This window comes from Papio anubis, chromosome 2, assembly GCF_008728515.1.
Source record: "Papio anubis isolate 15944 chromosome 2, Panubis1.0, whole genome shotgun sequence".
Taxonomy (NCBI): domain Eukaryota; kingdom Metazoa; phylum Chordata; class Mammalia; order Primates; family Cercopithecidae; genus Papio; species Papio anubis.
Window position 1 is genome coordinate 50,890,273 of NC_044977.1, and position 21,259 is coordinate 50,911,531.

General features: G+C 55.7%; 1 protein-coding gene across 1 annotated transcript; it reads right to left on the reverse strand.

Annotated features, from left to right (window-relative positions):
- Window positions 1-8,149: 8,149 nt before the first annotated feature.
- Window positions 8,150-20,176, reverse strand: LOC116273734 (fibulin-2-like). Its single transcript, XM_031663111.1, has 9 exons — window positions 19,903-20,176; window positions 18,562-18,699; window positions 17,499-17,642; window positions 17,255-17,383; window positions 16,603-16,728; window positions 15,748-15,864; window positions 15,106-15,234; window positions 9,990-10,113; window positions 8,150-8,993 (listed from the first exon to the last, which is right to left on the reverse strand). The coding sequence occupies exons 1-9, from the start codon at window positions 20,159-20,161 to the stop codon at window positions 8,636-8,638; spliced, it is 1,524 nt and encodes a 507-aa protein (XP_031518971.1). The 5' UTR covers window positions 20,162-20,176; the 3' UTR covers window positions 8,150-8,635.
- Between the last annotated feature and the right edge of the window lie 1,083 nt (window positions 20,177-21,259).

Below are 21,259 nucleotides of genomic sequence, written 5' to 3' on the forward strand. Positions count from 1 at the left end.
GGGGCAGTCGCACAGACCCACCCATCATGGTGTGCCCATCTCTAGCTGGTCCCAGGCTGGCCATGCCCAGAGAGGACAGGCAGGCTGACCCAGGTGTGGGCCCCACAGGCAGCAGGAAGGCCCTGGCAGGGGAGGCCAGCAGGTAAACTGGGTGCTGCCCTGACCGTGTGGGACTAACACATGTGAGTATGTCTGGGGCCTGGGGGCCTGTGCTCCATTCCACACACCCCTCCTCAGGGCCATGAGAGCAGAACAAATGTGGGGGGCCAGAAATCATGAACATGGGTGTGAATGTCGCTGCTGTAGCTGAGATGGGTCCACCAGGCTCGTCCAGTCTGAGATGGGTGAGTCACCATCTTGTCCCTGAGATAAAAGAGGGTCCCAGACATGAGATGCAGCCCAAGTGATAAGACTGGCATCCCAGGACCCCACACCACAGCGTCCCAATATCCCCAGAGGGATCAGCTCCAGCATGGCCTCCCTTGTCATCCGTTCTCCAGACTACAGCCACAGCGGTGTGGGGAAACGCAGATCCAAGGCTGTCACCACTGCCTGTGCTTCAGCTGCTCCCAATGTTCTGGGGATCTGCTCAGAGCCCTGGTGGAGGCTTGTGGTGGCTTGCTGACCCTGCCTCACCCCACCCCCTCCACCCTCATCCCTCATCCAGTCCTTCCAGGCAGATCAGGCTTCTCCACTTCAGAAGCTTTGCACATGCTCTTCCCTTGGGCTGGCATGCCCTTCCCTGCTTTTCACTGCATCCAGCTGGACATTTTTTATTATGTTCAACAGAAAATTCACAATCAGGTCTTCGGCCTGCCACTCAGCTCTGCCTGCCCTTCCCCTTCAGGAGACAGGTGCCACTTTGTGAGCTGCCACAGGCCGTCTGCCTTCCACTTAGCCGCCAACCTCCTACTCACAGCTCAGACTCTCTCATCCCCCTGCAGGGCAGTGCAACTCAGCAGTCCAATTCCTCTATCTTTGTAGTCATCATTCCCTCAAATTTTTCCCATGCCTGCATCAGCATTCCCAGCCACAGCATTCCCTCTACCAGCATTCCCTGTGAGTATTCCTGGGCCACCACTGGTGCCATCTTTAGCTATTGTGCTGCCACCTTGTGCTGGGGAATATCTGTGCCCCAATCACCAATGACCTCCAGTAAAAACTCTGGATACCAAAGGCTCAAATAAACTTCCTTGGTTGTTTATCTTCTTTGTGTATTATCATTCCTCATGTCTGGGAGGAGGTCACGCCATCTGGGACAACCAGAAACTCCACGTTTGGACCCTTCCTGGACTCTGCTCTCTGTGTCTCTCCCCTTGGCTGGCTTGGATCTGTATGCTTTCACTATAATAAAATTGTAATAAGTATACCACTTTCCTGAGCGCTATACTTTTCTCTGAGTCATTCAAGTGAATTATTGTACCTTTAGGGTGGTTATGGGGACCTCTGACTATATCACCAATTGGTCTGAAGGGAGGGTGATCCTGGAAACATCAGTGTCGGCTGGTGCCTGAAGAGAGGGCAGTCTGGTGGGGACTGCTTCCTTCAACTCCATCATTTGCTGAACTCCTTACAGTTGGTGTCAGAACTGGGGCTTTCTAGACCAACCCTGACTCACTGGAACATGTGGTTTGGGAAGAGTAAAAGGGTAGGAGCTGAGGAAAGTTTCATTCTTGGTGGTGGCTGTGCTGCAATCAAATTTTTTGTCTTTTTGTTTTTTTTCAAATACACTTGCAAGTAGAACCAATACAATCAATTTTTTAAGGTAAAAGTTACCAATGGAATTTAGAAATGATAGATCCAACTCCTAAGCAGTTGGCTCACTAGAGTATAAGGAAATGCAAAGAAACAACAAAAAGGGAAAATGTGAAATCCCTTGGTTATTGTTATCTGCAGTGGTTAAAAGGTAAGTACGGGTAAGTGTGGGAGGGGACCGTGGTGCTGAGCCAAGGTTCTGGTCAGCCTGGACCACAGCCTCTAGCCTGAGGCCCTACCCAAGGGATGTGTGGGGTAGATTCCGATGCTGGGCTAGGGTCCAGTCAGTTGACCCAAGGTGTGGCTACTGGCCTCAGAGTCTCCTCCAAAGGGAAAGGGTGCCGAGACAACAGATAGTAAAGGTTTTCATAAGAACATGGACAAAACAAAGGTAGGACCGAGGAGACAGTCAAGGGACTCATCCCAGCAGGGTGGAAGCTTTTAAGCAGGTGTTAAGAAATACGATGAATAAAGTGGATATTGATGGGGACGAAACAACGGTCTCAATGCAGCAATCACAGAAGCTGGATGGACCCTGCCCGCCGCCCAGTGTGAAAAGGCCCTGCAAAAATCTGCTTTATTCATTCTAGTTCGGAGGATTTTTAAAACCTGAGAGGCCTAAAATGACAGTGAGAATTCTGATCTCGAGTTGCCTGAGGCGGTGGTCTCACAATCTAACCAGAAGAAAGCCTGAGTCCTTTGGCCCACCCCCTAGCTGGGGACCCAAAGCCGTACACACACGGGTGGGTAAAATGGCCTGGGGAGGAGAACAGACTCCGTCTATGGGAGCCCCTGCTCTGCGATTCCAGACCCTGTCAGTGAAGCCCAAATGGAGCTCTCGGTCAATGGGAAGCATTTAGAAATGTGATGGTTGATGGAATTAAGGTGGATACTTAGGTGAAAACTGGAATGTTAGAACAAACTCTCTGTGAGGTGGCTGCACCTGCTTTATCAGAGCATATGCTGGGGATGGAGATGGTCTGGCTGGGGAATGCTTCTCCCACCGATTGCTGTAAAATAGAAGGCAGGTAAACCTGCCCTTCTGGCAATAGTGATTGAGGACCGGCATCTGGTCAGCTGATTCAGACTCTGAAGGGTACACACTCCACATCCGGGAATATTGCAACTCCTTCCCATAAAACTACCCCCAAAAGCCCTGGAGTCCCTACACAGATGGGGCTTTCTGGCAAAGCCTGTTAGTGCCGCCCAGGGGTGACCGCCGGGATTTGGGACTAGAAAATTTTCATCTGAGGGCCACGCGCGATGGCTCACGCCTGTAATCCCAGCGCTTTGGGAGGCCGAGGCGGGTGGATCACGAGGTCAGGAGATCAAGACCATCCTGGCTAACACCGTGAAACTCCGCCTCTACTAAAAATACAAAAAATTAGCCGGGCGAGGTGGGGGGCGCCTGTAGTCCAGGCTACTCCGGAGGCTGAGGCAGGAGAATGGCGTGAACCCGGGAGGCGGAGCTTGCAGTGAGCTGAGATCCGGCCACTGCTCAGCTCACTGCAACCTCCGCCTCTTGGACTCAAGCCATCCTCCCACCTCAGCCTCCCAAGTACCTGCGACTACCGGCATGTGCCACCATACTTGGCTAATTTTTGCATTTTTCGTAGAAATCGGTTTTTGCCATGTTGTCCGGGCTGGTCTCAAACTCCTGAGTTCAGGCGATCCACCCGACTTGGTTACAGGTGTGAGCCATCATGCCTGGCCCCAGAGTTTCTTAATAAAATGGAAATGCTTTGTGCAGGAATGTGCTGCCTGGGGATGCAAAGAGGTACTTGGCGTACTCACGAGCAGGCAGGCTTTCCCCTAGGGCCAACTTTGGAAGCACCCGAGGAGCTGGCAGATCCTACTGTCACTTGGCTGATGCTCTGTGAGAGCTCTTGACTGGCCAGTGTGTATGGATGGCAGTTCCAAGGTATGCAGACAGCACAGTTTGGAAGGCCAGCCCTCCTGTGGAAGAAGGTGGAAATGAATCAGCTCGGTGGGAGGGACTGCTTGCTGTTCACTCGTGTGTTTATGTTTTTACTGATTCATGGGTGACCCTGTCAGACCCTATGGTCAGGCAGGAGGGCAGCGGAAACCTGGCCTATTAAAGGGATACCCGTGTGGAGCACGGCCCTGCAGAATCACCCTGGGAATCTGAGAGGTGCGTTAAAGTGGGACATGTTGATGCCCATCAAAGGACGCCGCCTTCCAGGATCAAGCAGTGATTGGGATGGCAAGTAAGGGTCCTGGTGTGCTCATTTGGGGTGGCCCCCTGGGTCCACGGAATGAGTGGACATTGGGGCTGCAGATGAACCTAGACACATTCCTCTTGCACCCCCAAGGCACAGTTCATAAGAACTGTTCTGTCTGCCAACAGACAGAGACAGAGACTGCTGATGGCTGTGCAGAGTCCCACGAGGGAAGGCCCTGCATTGAGCTGGCAGGACAAACCAAACAGAAGCCCCAGGAGGCCACCAAAGGGCCCTGACAGGGAAAGGCGAGACACTGACTCTCGCCTGGGCTTTGCTTCCCTGGTGGCAGACGCTCAAGGTACTATAAAAGTGTGACGATGGGAGACAGTGCACCAATTTGCACTGCCCACTCACACTTCTCTGGACCAAGGGACACACTTTACAGCCCCAAATGTCCAACAAGGGCCAGAGAGAGCATTCTCATCCTTGGCGTAAGGTTGGACAGAGAACCGGAACATGTAATTGATACTGGTTGTCTCAAACAGAGATGGTGGGCCAGGAAAGAGTGACCTGCACGCCATCACAAGTGTGTGTCCACCCCAAACATGAGAGGGGCCAGAAGAGGGTCCTCACTAGATAGAGCCCTACGCCTTTTCTGCTTTTGTTGTGTTTTGTTTTGTTTTTTCGAGTCTTACTCTGTCACCCAGGCTGGAGTATAGTTGCACGATCTCAGCTCACTGCAACCTCCACCTTCTGGGTTCAAGTGATTCTCTTGGCCCAGCCTCCCAAGTAGCTGGGATTACAGATGTGCACCACCACACCCAGCTAAATTTTTTTTTTTTTTTGTATTTTAATAGAGACGGGGTTTCACCAAATTGGCCAGGCTGGTCTCGAACTCCTGACCTCAAGTGATCCACCTGCCATGGCCTCCCAAAGTGTTGGGATTACAGGTGTGAGCCACTGCACCTGGCCTCCTATGCCTTTTCTAAGAGAACTGGGGAAGGGAGGTTGTGGTAAAACTGCTTTTTTTCTTTCTTCTCCACATCACCTCACCTTCCTCCTTTCCTATCTGCTGCAGTGGCCCCAGGACCAGGGCTGCAGCTGCAAGTGCTGAAGTAGCAATGACTCCTAGGCAGGAAGGTGCACCTCTAGCTCTAAAGCTTCATGCCAGAGCTCCTGAGGGCTGACGGGGCAGATGGTGCCTTCACCCCATCCAGAAAAATCAGGGCAGCTCGTGAGGCAGGCATATTGCCTGGTGGTGGAGACAGCCCACTTTCTACACCTGTGAAACCCCATCCTACACCAACCGGAGTGGACTGTCAGGGAGGCATTTGCTAGGCTGGCGTTGCTTCTGACAATCTGGCCCAGCAGCATGGCCGAACCTCCTGGACCTTCTAAAGGTGGAAATACCTGAATACAAATGGAGAAAAGGGAGAACTGGAGCTGAGGGTAAAGGAACGAATACATGGGTTATGTGGTGAGGGAAATTCTTTTTTTTTTTTTTTTTTGAGACAGAGTTTCACTCTTGTTGCCCAGGCTGGAGTGCAATGGCACAATCTCGGCTCACCCGCAACCTCTGCCTCCCTGGTTCAAGCAATTCTCCTGCCTCAGCCTCCCAAGTAGCTGGGATTATAGGCATGTGCCACCACGCCCGGCTAATTTTGTATTTTTGGTAGAGACAGGGTTTCTCCATGTTGGTCAGCCTGGTCTTGAACTCCCAACTTCAGGTGATCCACCCACTTCGGCCTCCCAAAGTGCTGGGATTACAGGTGTGAGCCATCGTGCCTGGCCGGGAAATCCAATTTTAGGTGAATCCTACGTTACAGTACTACCTTAAGAGGGGTGTGGAGGACATCATCTCTTAGCTCAACTACACCAGATGCCTGAAAGGGTGACGCCGAGGCCGCCTCTGCTTTTGGAACTTGACAAGGTCAAATGGCAGCCTGCAAACCTGAGTGGCCTGGTCCTGGAGGACATCTGCTGGTCTGACGTGGTGATGGACTAGATAAACTGCTATGACTGAGTGGGACTCTGGTCTTCCTTTTTAGGTGATATCCAGCAAACTGCAATATGGTCCCACCTGGCCCTGTTGGTAAGGTTACAACGTTGATGGTGATTGCAGATGTATCGAAACCCTGAGTTCCAGCCTCCTCAGGATACAGCAACAATAATGACATCTGTGGAAGAGCTGGGTGGAGCCAACCCTGGGCTAACGCTGGCATGCAGCGGTTCTTTTTACATGCATCGTAGGCACAGGCAGCCCTGCAGCAAGGCAGGAAGCAGGCAATGCTAAAGGAGCTGCCCAGACAAATGTGACTATTCCACTTCGAGAACGCTGGGGCTGGGGCCGGGGGTGGCCTGCAGGGTGAGCTCTCGGCCCCCAGAACATCGTGGCTGTCACTGGAGTACCAGTGTTTCCAGGGACTTTGCTGCCTCAGTTCTGACCTCTGTGAGGGACTGGAGACTTAGGGCCAGCCACACTGACAGCCATGTGGTCAAGCTCCCAGACACACCTGGACCCCAGGCGCCTGCTCAGCACTATTGTGTGTGCTGCATCCTGAGGACACGGAAGCTCTGTGACTGGGCTCTCCTGGACTCTGCTCTAGGCCTCATCAATGACTTTAACCTGCTTCCTTTCACCATGAGCTGTCTGAGTCACACAGGTGAATTAACGAGCCTGAGGGTGGACGTAAGGACGCCCAAATCTGTAGCCCATTGCTCCGCCGTGAGGGTGGTCCTGGGGATGCCTGAGCTTGTCTCTGGTGTCTGCAGTGAGGGTAGTCTCATAGGGGCTATTCCCTAAAGCTGCAGTTTGCCAAACTTGCAGGCATGGAGTTCCAGAATCACCTGAGAAACTCTAAAGTCAGAAGAGAAGTTGTTCTCCAAGAGCCTCCGCAGGGATGTGCTGGGTGCCAAGTTCATTTTATTGGCTCAATGGCCTGTGCAGGAAGAACAGCTGGTGCTCCTCTTCACAGGGGAGACCAGTGAGGCCCAGGGAGGTGAAGTCACTTGCCTGAGGTCCCAGAAGGAGTAACTGGGGCTGGGTAGGAGCAGGAATGGCTGCTGCCAGCCAGAGGTGTCCCTAACCTGCCTGTCCTCTTGAATGGAGCCTGTCGCCTACTGGCTTCTGCTGGTGGGGACTGTGCACCGAAAGGTGCTGGATCTAGTTTTTCTGAAAATCAGCAAAATAGAAGGAACAGAGACAGCCAGGCCAGGGACAAGGAAGACCTAGCTTCTGCTGCACCCTTGGGGATGGGGGCTGGAGAGGAGCAGGGACAGAGGGCCCCCACCGCAGGCTTCCAGCAAGAGGCTCCCAAACACCTGTTCTTTAGAAGCTTGAACCAGTTGCCACCTCTTAACACTGGGAGAGCTTGTGTTGAGGAACAAGAACATCTGGCCATCCCGGGCCACATGCCCAGAAGGCGGCCGTTGCTGAAGCCAAGTGTAGCCGCCCCCTTCACACAGGGTGTGTGCTCCCCAGCGCGCCCGACAGGCCTGCTTCCTTCCACCCACAGTGAGAAACACTTTCTACCACAAGCCAGAGCTGGCGTGCCCACGCGTAGGTACACACGACACACGCACAGACACGCGCTGTGGTTTGGTGAAGCAGTTCTTCTCTTTACAGGGTGTGAAGCACTCACATCTCATCTGCTCTATTCTACGTCACTTTAAAAGTGCTGGCTGCTGCCCCCTATATTTAACTCTAGACCTATGGAGCCCAAGCAGGGTCCTCAGAGCTGGGTCCCGTGTGCTCTGATGCTTGCTGTGGGCTGGGGGCACATCCCTTCCACTCTCAGGGCCTCAGTTTCCCAGGTTCCTTCAGGCTCCTGCCCAGGTCTACTGCCTGACCTGACAGCTCAGCAACAGGGGCCAAGTTCTGGATGACATCCAAGTGACAGGCCAGCAGCAGAGGTCCCCATTGGGGAAGGCAGAGGAGGGAGGAGGAAGGGGGAGGAGGGAGGATGGAGGATGGAGGAGGAAGGAGGAGGGAAAGCTGAAGTAGTAAAAGCAGAATAAAGGGCCCGGTCAGTGGCTGCTCACACTGGGGTGCCCTCACCCCAAAGTGAACTCCAGGTTTGGGCCTCGTTATTTGAGAAGGACATCAAGGTCTTGATCAATGAACTGACATGCTGGCCAGGCCATAGAGCCCTGTGACATCTGGACAAGGTTGTCAAACTCCGAACACTTTACAAAAGTAAAGGGACCAAGAGGCGTTTTCCTCTGTTACTTTATAACCCTTTCATACTAGTTGAACTTTTTTTTTTTTACAATGTAGATGTACTACTTTATAATTAAACAAAAAACTTTAAAATGATCTTTTAAAAAAGAAAATAATCACAGTGGAACATGAAATGGAATGTCAACTTTGGGGATGGGTCCTCCGAGGAGTCCAAGAGCCCCAATGTGGTCCCGTGTCCTTGGTCCTCAGGTCATCACCCAGCCTCACCCACAGGGCACCTGCCATGGCCGTGGCCCACCCCGCAAGCTTCCACTTGGTGCCTACGTGGGAACGCACCATCTGCCACGGAACTTCCTCCTGTGGGGCAAAGGAGGGGTCCAGAAGCCCACAGGAGTCAAGTCAGCAAAATTAAGTTAATTTACAAAGTTATAGTAAAAACCACAATAGTGACCCAGTCCCTCCCACGCAGTGTGAGCCCTGGGCTGCGTCGCACCCGCAGGTGGCCGGTGCTGGCACCTCACAGGGCAAAGGTGGTGAAGAAGATGTGCATCTTGGCCAGGAAAGTGGTGACAGAGCCCTGCCGCCAGAGCTTCATCTCCACGTCCAGGGCAAAGTCCCGGGGCTCCAGCACAGCCCGCTGCAGGTAGACCACGCCCGTGTAGGCGTTGAGCCTGCGCGTGCCAAAGTAGCCCTCCTCGTTGCCCTTGATGATGGTCAGGGCGATGGTGTCCCCCGTGAAGGCTGGCGCGGGGCCAATGCGGAAGATATGCGCAGGCACCAGGAGGCCCGTCTGGAAGTTGAGCTGGTAATGTGTGATGCGCGCCGGCGAGTTCTGGCACTCCAGGAAGTCGTGGCACGTGGTGCGCTCGCACTTCCTGCAGGGAGGATGGGCCGGGTCACCCATGGCTCGCCCACCTCCCCCCAACCCCAGACAGGAACACAGACGGCACAGCTCAGCAGCAGGATCAAGGGCCAGCTCTCTCCCTAATGGCCTGGAAGCCTCAAGTAAGTCCCCTTACGTCCCCTGGGTCTCAGTTTCCTTGCCTGTGAGATGAGGTTAATAGAAGCTTCACAGGTTCACTGGAATGGGTGAGCTCAGCATGGCATGGGCCAGGCTCATTAACAGTTCTTACCTGTCCCCATGCTCCCTTCATCCTCCCTCCTGCCATCCTCCCATTCTTCCTTTCTCCTTCCTTTTCCCTTTCCCCTTCCTTTCCTCCCTCCCTTCTCCCTTCTTCCCAGTGCACCCAGTGTCCCTCCCAGGGTCCCTCCCAAGTGCCGGGTTATGTGGCTGGTGGCAGAGTAATGGTCTGCCAGTTCTGAGGTTAAGTGTGGTTAAGAGGCTGTCGCTCACACTCCTGATACCCTGAGCTGGGGAGTGGCATGTCACAAGCAACCTCGTGGAGGGGCTCCTGTGATGTGGAGCTGAGGCCTCCTGCCCAGAGCCACAGAGCGGTGGCAGGACACTGTAGCCTGGACAGGCAGCCCTTGAGACCCTGAGCCAGACCGCCTAGCTGTACCACTCCCAGGCTCCTGGCCCTCAGACACTGCGTGACATAGAGTAAGTATCTGTTGTATTACGGTGTTAAATGTTGGTTGGGATAACTGGTCACACAGCAGTAACTACTATGTGTGTGAATGAGGAGGAGGGCTGGTGTTTTCTGTGTGTCTTTTCCCCTTTCTTCTCTCAACCTTGAACTCTCTACAAGGTACTTATATTTGTTTTGGTCACCTAGCCCGCAGACCCCGCAGTCAGGGGCTGGGAAGAGAGGAAGGTGGTCAAGGCAGGCGCCCATCTCTCGGCCTCACCCCTGGATAGTACAGGACCAGGACAGGCTCCCTGGGACTGGGACTGGGGTGGGGACACTCACGTTTTGGAGACTCGGACATAGTTGGGAGGACACTCGAAGCGTAGGCAGCGGAAGCTACCCTGGATGTTGTGGCAGGTCTCAGCCTCGGAACAGTTGTGGGTACCCAGTGCACACTCATCCAAGTCTGGGGGAGAAGAGGGGCAATGGCAGGGTCCCCACAGCTGGGGGGCCCAGCCTGAAACTCCCCAGCCTGCATGAAAGGCCTGGGCCCCATGGCAGCCTGACCTGTGAGAACAGTCCGCGTGCCTCCCTGCACACGCATGCCCCATCTCACCTGCTCCGCACCCACAGCAGGGGGCCTTGTTCTGAAGTGTAAATCACCTCATGTCATGCCCTCCCAAGGCTTCTCGCGCTCCAGAATAAAGCCCAAGTCCCTCCTCTGGACGCCAAGCCACACAGTGTAAGGCCTCTCTGGCCTCTCCAAGCCCCTTCTCTTCCACAGGGGCCACAGTCCTGCTGGACATTCTTGGGCTGCCCCAATAGCCTGACCCTTATCCTACCCCAGGGCCTTTGCTGCTCCCGGAACGCTTTCCCCAGCTTTTCCTACTGCTGGCTCCTTCTCATCTTTTAACTCTCAGATCTTGAGTCACCCCCTCCAGGATGGCCTCCCTGACCACTCTACAGTGGTCCTCCTGCCCTATCACCCTCCATCCCACCCCATTTTATCACCCTCCTACAGGTCGTCACGCTCTGCACACACCGAGGCTGTTTTGTATGACTGCATGTTTTGTATGTTTCTACCGTCCCCATCAACTGGGTTCCAGGAGGGCAGGGGTGTTTGTCTTTCTCATTTCCATGGTGTCCCCAGTGCCCAGTGGAGTGCCTGCATGGAGCAGCGCTCAATACATCTTGCTGGACAGAAGTCCAAGACCCATCACTTGCAAGTTCAGACTCAGAGACGCAGAGCTGTGAGTAAATGTCCCACATGAGCAACAGATGTGCTCACGCTTCCTGTACGTTCAGAAGCAAACATACATGTGCAACTCCAACAGGCACACAGCCTCAGCACACACGTGAGCACACGCACACCCACACGGGTGCACAGAAACAAACACACAGAGGGCCCATTTGGGACAAAGAAACATACACATATAAACGTCAACAGACATATGAATAGATACCGTTCACAAAAGCTCAGAGAAGCAAGGGTAGGGGTAGGGGTAGGGGTGTCTGTGTGTGTGTGTGTGTGTGTGTGTGTGTGTGTGTCCCACAGGCACCCTGGAGGACAAAAGGTCTTAGAAATGGGTTCTTGAGACACTTTGAGGATGAGCTGCTCAGCCCAGAGAGGGCCGCCTCAGGAGGCCTCAGGGAAGTCCGGTGAGGTAGGGGCAGGGGGTCTTCCAGGGGCAGTCACAGAGGGCTTCAGTTTTTGTTTTCCAATCCTTCATATTGACACCATGTAGGAATTTCTCCTCACTTAGTCCTCACACCAGCCCTGTGCAGTGAGGGTCACTGGATTCCTCAGACAGAGGAGGGTGCAGAGGCTCAGAGAGGGGCAAAGCCTTGCTCAAGGTCACACAGCAGTGAGCAGGGCAGCAAGCCAGGTATGCCTGATGCCAAAATCTGTGATCCAATCATGATGCCAAGCTGACTCCTAAGAGTAACAACAACATAATAGTAATAACACCAATAGTCAGCCTGCCTCCAGAGTTTACCGCCTGACGTCCCTGTGATGCCTGAGGGACTCTGCGCCCATGCAAACCATTGCAGGTGTCCACAAATGTGCCTAGGGTCACACAGCTGCCAGGGCAAGGCCAGGACTCAATACTCCTGGCCCACCTCAGACTGTGGGCTCTTGGCCACCAGGCTCTCTTGTAGGGGGTCAGCTCACATCTGTTCACCTCTCTGGGCCTCACTTCCCTCCCTCCATAAAATGGGCCCCAGGGTGGTGCAGACGAGTGGGAGAAAACATGGCAAGAGGCCAGGCAGGGTAGAGCCCAACTGGGTGGTCCGGGGTTGCTGATTATTCGCTAGCGGACTCCACATGGAGAGGGCCTCCTCCTGCTCCTCAGCCTATGCCCCGGGTGGCCTGCTTCAGTGACCCCAGAGCTTGTGTGAGTGGGGCAGGAAGGATGTGGGAGCTTTTTGCTTTGGCTCTGGGCTGCTGCTGCTGGAGATGCCCAGAAGCGAAGGGCCGAGAAGGGTGAGTGGCTGCAGCCTGGCCTCACCAAGCTTGTGGGAGGCGGTCAGTCGCAGGTCTTCCCTAACGCCCCAGGGCCTTGCCCATCGGTGCTGCCAGGCCCCTGGAGAGTGTGGGCTAACGTGGGAGCTGGACTAGGCCCTGTATCCAGGGCTGCCATCGCAGCCTCATCAGAGACAGCCAGGGTCAGCCGCAAGTCAGCCGCAACTCAGATGTGCAAAAGTGGGAGACAGAGCAAAAAGGACGAAACAGGGGAGTCCTACAAAATGCAGCCCTGGGAGAGAGGCTTCCAAGGGCTTCTGAAGGACCTGAGGTCCAGAAGCCCACAACAGCTCAGGGTCAAGACTGAGAGCACTGCTCAAAGCTGGCCTGGCCCATCGAGTGGCATGCAGACAAGGGCTCTTACTACACAGAAACAAGCAGGACTCAGGGTGACTTTCAGCATGGCCTCAAATGATATTTCATACAAGTGGTGTCTGTGTGTGTGTGTGTGTGTGTGTGTGTGTGTTTATATCTGCTTAGGGAAAGACTGGAGGGAAATGCATGCAAACATGAGCAGTGGTTCCCTCTCAGCTCAGTCACGGGGTCAAATGTCCAGTGAGCACCTACTATGTGCTGGGCATTTGCTCTAGATGCTGGTGAGCCAGACAGACAGGGCCCTACCTTCATGGAGTGTGCATTCCAGGGGAGAAGGCTGAGCCTAAATTCCTTCAGATTTTCCTGTACTTTTTTTTTTAACTATTGGAGAGGGGCTAAAGGCTAACAGAGACATTATCCAGCATGTTCTTTCCCCCAAGCCAGCCTCCCTGACCCTGTTTGAGCTGAGAGACCTCAGAGTTTGGCCCAAGCCAGAACACGACAAAAGGACAGCCTCTTAGCTCTGAAGGTCAGGAGCTGCAAAAGCAGCTACATGGAGTGACCCGGGAAATGGACGAGGCCGGGGAGCAGGCAGCCCCCACTGCGCCCTCGCCTACCGTGTGAGTCAGAAGGCTCCTCCAGAAGGAAGGTCTGGAGAGGAAGCGAGGGTGGCAGATGTGCAGGTGTGGGGCTCTACCTTGCCCCGATCTCCTGGTGGGGGCTGGTGGCACAGTGGGAGCCTGCAGAGGGGACCTGGCCTTGCCAGTTCTTCAACACAGAGCAAGCCACTGGGGCAGAGGGGCAGCCACCCCAAGAAGAGGACGCAGAGACGGGGTGGCGGGCAAGCCCAGGCAAGAGAGAAGCGTTGGGGTCAGGTGCACCCACGATGGGCACATGCCAGGTCCCGGGAAGCCCTCTCTAGTGGCCAGCCAGGCACATGTGGGCATCCAGGTATCCCAAGCACCCCCCAGGTGCTCGGTGTGGGTCGGAAAATAAAGAGCCAGGGAGAGTCTGTCCTCAGTGTAGACAGGTTTGAACCTGAAACTCCTCCAAGAGCAAATGTCACTGCAGTGTCTGAGGGGGCTTCCTTGAAGTGGCCACACCTGTGTTCCGCCCCCAGGAACAGGGCCTTGGTGTCACATGTGAAATCACAATCCAGAAGGATAAAGTCATATTTCCTGCCAAGCTGAGGACATGGTGAGTAGAATCCTTACCTTTTATGGAGTCCATACCGACTTTTTTTTTAATTAAAAAGAAGAGGGCTTTGCAGCCAGCCAGACCTAAGCCAGCTTCTGTGGGCCCAGCAGGCCTCCCAGTCAGTGATTTATAGGGTCTTCTCACAGTCTTCTGATTTAACTTATGACTCTGATATGTTTGCATCGGCCCAAACAAAGGACTGCTTGTGCATTGGGACTACGTACACACCTAAGGGCTGGAACCTAGGGGCACAATGCACTCTGACCTGCCCCATGCCGCGCCACTCCACCCTGCCCTATAGTGCTTTCTGTTCTATGCTAATAGAAAGGAGAACACAGACAGCTGGCTGAAGTCTACCAACTTGATCTCAGGATCCACTGACAGGTAGCAACCACCAGCCTGCACCGTGCTGGGCTAACTCCAAACCCTTCTGAGTGCTAACTCTGACCCCTGGTCCCCAGAACACCAAGACCCGCTTTTGTGGGACAAGAAGATGCCCAAGGCTGGGCCAGGACCCTGGTCACACCCCGAAGGCTGCACCCTAGGGAACTCCATGCTCTCAGCTCCATGCGTGGGGAAGACCTGGCCACTGAAGTCAGGAGGAGGTCTGAGCTCTGCGGCGCCAAGGGACCGAGGGGCTGAGGGGTTAAGTGGTTGGTTCTCCTGGGGCAATGACCCCTTCTGCATCCTGGCCCCTCACCTTGCCTTGGTGGCTTGCCAGGCCCAGAGTCTGGTGGCAAATGGCACTGAACTTAGAATTATGACTCTCTAGCAGAGGAGGAACATGAAATACCAGAGAACATGGTCTCTCTCCAGGGACATAGTCCCCTCTCTTGCAAATTCGACAGGTGACTGACCAGCCCTTGTACATCCTCAATAGCAGGGGAGTGGGGGACCCTCCCATTGCGCAGCCCCTCCCAGCTCTACACAGTTCTGATGAGAAGAATGCGTTTCTGCACCAGGGCTGGGATAAGCCTCCCCATGACACCCTTCCCTACTCCCCGGGATCTCGCCCTACCCTCTGGGTCCACAGACCTGCCTGATCCCCTTGTCCCTGCATAACACTGCAGAGACTCGGGACACTGCCTGGGATCCCTGTGGCTCTTCTGCAGTCTCCTCACTGGACAGGCCTGCTGCCTCCTTAAAACTACCCCATAGAATCCCTGTTCCACTCTCAGGACAGGGTCCAGAGCTGAGCACAGGCCTGGAAGATTCTAAGCTGCATTGAGCAGCAGCAAGATTGTCACCTTCTTCATCCCAGGCATTACCTCAATTAACATGGCCACTGGTAGCATTGGCCATCCTGCATTTATTCACCGGGTATGGGGGCTCCAAGTGCATGCAAGCTCTGTGAGCTTTTCTGTGCCTGCTTGGAGCCTGCCCAAGGCCCTGGTGGAGGCAGGGGCAGGGGGACTTGCTCACCCTTGCAGGACCTTCCGTTGGCCGTCATGGTATAGCCCTGCTCAGGACATGCACACTGGTAGCTCCCTGGCACATTGAGACAGCGGAAGGTGCAGAGGATGCCGGCGCCTTGAGCACACTCGTCGATGTCTGTCGGAGAGAGGTGCAGCCCCTGGTGAACCTCATCCACCCACAGAGCCCAGCCACTGACAGTCAGCCTGTCCCTGTTACAGCCACAGAGCTTAGGGGCCCATTTTTTAAATGAAGACAAGGGGACTGAGAGAGTAGAAGAGAGTTGCCCGAGTCCACGAAGCAAAACAGGACTCCCACTCCAGTGCTCATGCCCGAGGGCTGCTCCCTGACTCCTACTACCAGCTGAGGGGACAATCAGATGCCAGTCACGGGCACCTATGTAAACTTAGTTCTTCATCCCCCTGAAGTCGGGACCACTATTCCCATTTTACAGAGGAGAAGGCTGAGGTCAGAGTGGAGAGGCAATCTGCCCAAGGTCACACAGACAGGAAGCTGCAGGGCTGGGGCGTGAACTCAGATCTGATGCTAAAACCTTTCTGTGTCCATGGCCCAGGAGGGACTCTCGGGGACTCTGGCACAAGGGAAAGGAGTGCCTCTCTGGAAGGCGGCTCTTGGACAGGGGAAAGGTACCTGTGCAGGTGTGCCCATCCTCAGCCAGCTGGTAGCCCTGGCGGCAGTAGCACTGGTAGGAGCCGTAGATGTTGGCACACTCCTGGCTGCAGCGCTGGGCCTCACACTCGTTCACATCTGCAGGGACACCAGCAGGCAGTCATGGCAGGGCCCAAGTCTGCCTTGGAGAGCCCATCCAAATGCCGTCTGACAGCCAGGCCCACCAAGCTCCCTGGGCTGGACTGGGGTTAACCCATGCGAGGGCCAGCTTTCCTGCCAGGCTCGGTGACTAGGAAGGGATCCGTGGCCTCCCAGGGGTCTCAGCCAACTCACCTCACCAGGAGAAAATGAGGGAATTTCCTCCAGCCTGGGGAGGGGCTGAGAAAGACTGTGCCAGGTAAATGGGGCCAAGACCCCATGGCCCTCTAGCTTGGCCCCTCACCCCCTCACTGAGCAGCCTGGTGGCCTTACTCCACACCAGTCCCCATTGAGCCGGGCCAACAGCACCATGAACACATATGGGAATAATGTTACAGCCCTTCCCTCAGCCACAGGCACATCCCGCATAGGTGGGTACACGGACCTTGGAGGCCTCAGATACCCCATTTGTGGGTACAGATGACACAGAGACCCAGCCTCTCTGGACTGAGGGAGCTGGGGCCCCAGGACCTCAGCAGGGGAATTCAGGACAGAAAACAACAGGAGGAAGGTGAGTGTGGAGGCCAGAGAGGGTTGGGTCAGACAGAGGAGGAGGGAGGGACCAGCGTGGGTGAAGGTGTGAGGGTGAAGGGTCGGGGAAGGCTCCGGGTTTTCCACGGTGGGTCTGCCCCCTGTGGATCCCAGGCAGCATGGGGTCAGAGATGAGGGCCAGCGTACCTTCACAGTGCTTGCCGTCTGCTGCTAGCAGGAACCCAGAGGCGCAGGAACAGCGGTAGGAGCCTAGTGTGTTCTCACACGTGTGCTGGCACAGGCGGCCTGGTGAGGCCCAGCACTCGTTCACGTCTGTGGGAGGGCAGGCAGCAGGCACAGGGTGGGTGGCCCTGAAGCCAGCTCCCTCCACCCCCAGGGGCCATCCAGGGCCGAAGGGAGGCTAAGTAAGAGAGGGACCCAAAAGGAAAGACAAGGAGAGGCCAGGACAGGCAAAGAGAGAGGCAAAGAGACCAGGTGGCGGGGAGACAGCAAGGGTGTCGGAGGAAGGCGAGAGGAAGAGGCCAGAGGGACAGACACAGGCAAGGCAAGAGACAAGAAGAGATGGTGACAGAGACTGAGGGAAGCAGGAAAGACCAGAGTAAGAGGGGCAGAGCCACAGGGATGAGACAGGAGGGACTGAGAAGGTGGGGGCGGGGGCCAGAGCCAGGCCCTGGCAGGCCCAGCAGGAAGATGAGGCCAGCTGGAAGGCAGCCTTGGGGACTCCAGCAGGTGGGCCCCACTCAGGCAGTGGAGGTGCTGGGCACGGGGAGGTGGAGTGAACAGAGGGCAGGGGCCCAGCCAGGTGTTCCCCACGGGTCCTGGCCACCAGCCTACCTACCGATGCAGCCCCGGCCGAAGGCGTCCCGCTGAAAGCCCGCTTTGCAGTCACAGCGGTAGGAGCCGGGGAGGTTGTGGCACACCTGGCCCTCACCGCAGCGGTGCACACCCGTCTCACACTCGTTCACGTCTGTGGGGGGTGAGCAGGGTACCTTGAGTCCTGGAGCTCCCTCCACACACACCTCCCACGGGTGGGGAAGCGGACAGGCCGGGCTGGCTGGCAGGGTGGGGGCGGCTGGCCTTACCCACACACTTGGCCCCATCATCGCTGGCGTGGTAGCCGCGCCCACAGATCAGCGGGTTCCTCTGGCACGTGTAGGAGCCCACTGTGTTGATGCAGCTGAAGCCTGGCCGACATGGCTCGGACAGTGACGTGCACTCATTGATGTCTGCAGAGGCAGGTGTGGGTGAGGGAGCCTGGCATGGCGTCCTCCCAGGGCCACACTGGGAGGGGTCAGTCCTAGGCTCCAGACCAGCCCTGGTCAGAGCTGCAGGGCCAGACTGTCCCACCTCTGTGCCCCACCACCCAAGGGATACACCTCCCAGAACCCAAGCACCTGATGGCTGGCCCTATGCCCTCTCATATCTGCCCAACAGAGCAGCTGAAGGCAGGGCGGGATCGAGGTTGAGTGCTAGGATAACTACACCAACCACGTGCCAGGGGTCTAGGTGCCGGGGAAGTACAGCACATTAACAAGAAGTTTTAGAGGCACAGAGACTAAGTTAGCAACCCCTTTTTGGGAAGGAGTTGTTGGGGGGCGCAGAGCGGGTAGAATCTCAGACCCACTTGGGGACTAGGCCGGCGTCTGTAAACCTGAAAGTCTCAACCCTCGTGTGCAGCACGGAATCATTCTAGGAGGTCTCACTAGCATTCTCCGAAAATGGGAAATTTCAGGGGGTGTCACACGCAGTACTGTGTGGGAACATTTGTGTTCCAGGTCTTCCTGGATGTGTGTAGATGTATGTGCCAGGTCATGATCTATCACATAGCCACTGCTGACTGGTTAAAAAAAACTGGATACTCATTCACATCCAGTCCAACCCCACAGATAGCTTCACAGAGGCCACTGAATAATAACTCAGCCAAGGTTTAACAGCTCAAGGTAATAGAAGCAGCTACACTTTGGGGGCGGTGGCGCCCCCAGGGTTGAACACTTGACATGCCCATTCACAGGTAGGGACAAGGGGGCTGGGAGAGGAATGGAGCAGCAAGCCAGGCCTCCCTGGTCTCTAAAGCCCTCAAAGCCCCCGCAATGCCTCCAGTAGAGCCCTAGCCTGGTGATCCCCAGTGCTGCAGCCCCCACTCACCCACACAGTTGCCTTCAGGATCCTGCAGGAAGCCATCCATGCAGCGCTGCCGGGCCTGGCAGTAGAAGGAACCCTTGGTGTTCTGGCACAAGAAGCCTGCCTGGCAGGTGTGCGTGCCCATTGCACACTCATCCACGTCTGCAGCGGAGAGGCTGGGTGTCAAGGGCTGGGGGACAGGTCCTGCCTTTACACCCAGCAGCCCTGCCCACACATCCCCGCCCGCAGACCCGTGACCCCGATGGCTACAAAGATCTCTCCGGGAAGCTGGCAGAGCCACACTGTTGCTGGCATGGCCTTTGTCCCAGGAGTAATAGCAACATGACCATGTTTACTGCACTTCTGCTTGGTCCCACCATTGTTCTGGGCACCCTCAGCCCAAAGAAGTAGATGTCATGACACGCCCCATCTTACAAACAGGGAAGCTGAGGCACAGACAAGGCTCTACCGCTGGGGAGCACTGCACCAGGACCAGAACCTGGGGGACTGGCTCCCAAGCCTGCTCTGTTAGCCACTGTCCCACACTTGCAGGGGGAAGAAGTGGGGATGTCCCCACCGTGTGCCTAAATCTCTAAGGTAAGGTCATGTGTTCACACTTTAGGGAGGTAGCACAGGTAGCAAGACAGCTTCAACTCTGGAGACTTTCTTTCTGTTTCTGGAACACGCCAAGAGTGCTTCTTCCCCACACCCAAAAGGCCTTGGCATGCCGCCCCCTCTGCCTGAAGCTTCTCATTCAGGTCTCAACTCCAACATCACCTCCTCCGGGGCCTCCCTGGACCCACCACTTACAGGGGTCCCCACCCCCAGTCACCTGCCATCTCCATTTGCCTATGTGGACTCCACTGCCCCCACCACGAGGTCAGAGAAGGGCCACAGCACCCCACCCTGGATCCCTGGTACCCAGGACCTGGCAGGCACATAAGAACAGCTCAGGAAGTACTTGAAAGGATTGGATGAAACCCCTCCCTCTGCTTAGAAGGCTGGAATTTTCCAGTGAAAGGGATGGAGTGAACCCTCTGTGGGCTCCGCCTCAATGTACAAACCAGGCCACAGCAAGGGGCATAACTGGCACCCAGACATCAGCAGGCAGGGGCAAAGCCTGGGTGGACCTAGCCTGCCCTCACCTGCCTCAGACTCCCATCTCTGCCCCAAACACTACCATCGTGGGGTCTTCCCAACAGCAGGAAACCCAACTAAGGGGAGCTTGCTAGAAAGAAGGGGATGGAGAGAGGCACGGCCAGGCCTGAGCGTGGCCAGGGCAGGACAGGGGTGGGGCCAGGGAGGGGTAGGGCAAAGCTGGCTGTTGGGCAGGGCCTCCAGTTGGTCCTTCTGTGCCCTTCTCACCTTCACACTCGCCATCCTTGAGGGCATAGCCCGGTTCGCAGGTGAGTGCCTTGTAGCAGTGGAAAGAGCCCAGCGTGTTCACACAGTGCTCGCCCCGACTGCACGTGTGCAGGTCCGTCACACACTCGTTGATGTCTGCAGGGAGAGCGAGGCTGTCAGAAGCTGCAGAGTCCCTAGGACAGTGGCTGAGTGCAGCCAGCAGACCTTGGGCCACCAGGAGGGAGAGAGCTCCAGGTCCCGCCCTCAACGTGCTCACCATTCAGAGATGTGGCTGATGTCTCAGCACCCAGACATCCCTTCATTCAACAAAGATTTATTGAGCACCTGCTATGCACTAAGCACTGTTCTTGGCACTGGGTGTACATCAGTGACCAAGACAGAAATCCCTGCCCTTGTTGGGCAGACACTCAAGGGGAAAGGACACAATAAATACATAAACAAACATAAATGGAGGTGGTGCTGAGTGCTATGGACAAAACAGAGCAGGACGCAGGAGACAGGGAGTGCCCAGGTACAGTGGGGGGCGTTGTAGGGGAGTGGGTCAGGGATGGATTCTCAGAAAAGAAGACATCTGAGCAAAGATGATACAAGATGACAGACTGGGCCATGCAGACAGACCAGGCAGATGGGTCAGGGATGTGAAGGCCCTGAGAAGGAAACCAGCTGTGCAGGTTCAAGGGCCCGCTAGGAGGTGGGTGTGCTGCAGGGGAGAGAAGGGAGAAAAAGGGGGAGCAGGAGGAACAGTGGGAGCCACAGAAAGTTCCAAGCAGAAGAGAGAGTGGTCTGATTTAATTGGAGCAGGGATCCCTGGCAGGGGCTGGAGAATAGGGGTGAGAATCCAGGCAGGAGATTCAGTGGCTCGGACTACCTTTTATGGGCTGGGAGAAGCAACTGGATTCTGAAGTATTTTGAAGCTGAAACCAACAAAACCCACTGATGGATGAGATAAAAGTGAGGTGGGAGGAGGGGACAGGTGGCAGTGAGGGCCGGCTATGAGGTGTAGGCTGCGGGGGAAGGTGGGAGCCCTGCTGGCCGTGAGAGTTTGAGGGTGAAGAGACAGCCAAGGACATGCCTTGGAGTTCACACAAGGGGTCTGAGTGGGATTACTAACTTGAGAATGGTCAGATGGCTGAGGCCACCCAGGGGAGAGAAGTACACGGAGAGGAGGCCAAGGACCAGCTCCTGGGAGATTCCAGGGATATGCAGTTGGGGAGAGGAGAAGCCAATGAAGGAGAGAAAGGACGCAAAAGGGAGGTGGGGAGCCACAGAGGCTCAGAAACTGCCCCCGGGCCACAGAGGCCACCAACTCAGAAACCGCCCCCAGGCCACAGAGGCCACCAACTCAGAAACCACCCCC

Bases quoted from the DNA above. Each gene is read 5' to 3' on its own strand.
- LOC116273734 (XM_031663111.1), bottom strand. From the start codon at position 20,161: ATGGTGAGCACGTTGAGGGCGGGACCTGGAGCTCTCTCCCTCCTGGTG. The intron at 10,114-15,105 runs GTGAGCAAGTCC...CTTCTCCCCCAG, and splicing joins CAACGGAAGGTCCTGCAAGG to ACTTGGATGAGTGTGCACTG. The intron at 8,994-9,989 runs GTGAGTGTCCCC...TCCTCCCTGCAG, and splicing joins TATGTCCGAGTCTCCAAAAC to GAAGTGCGAGCGCACCACGT.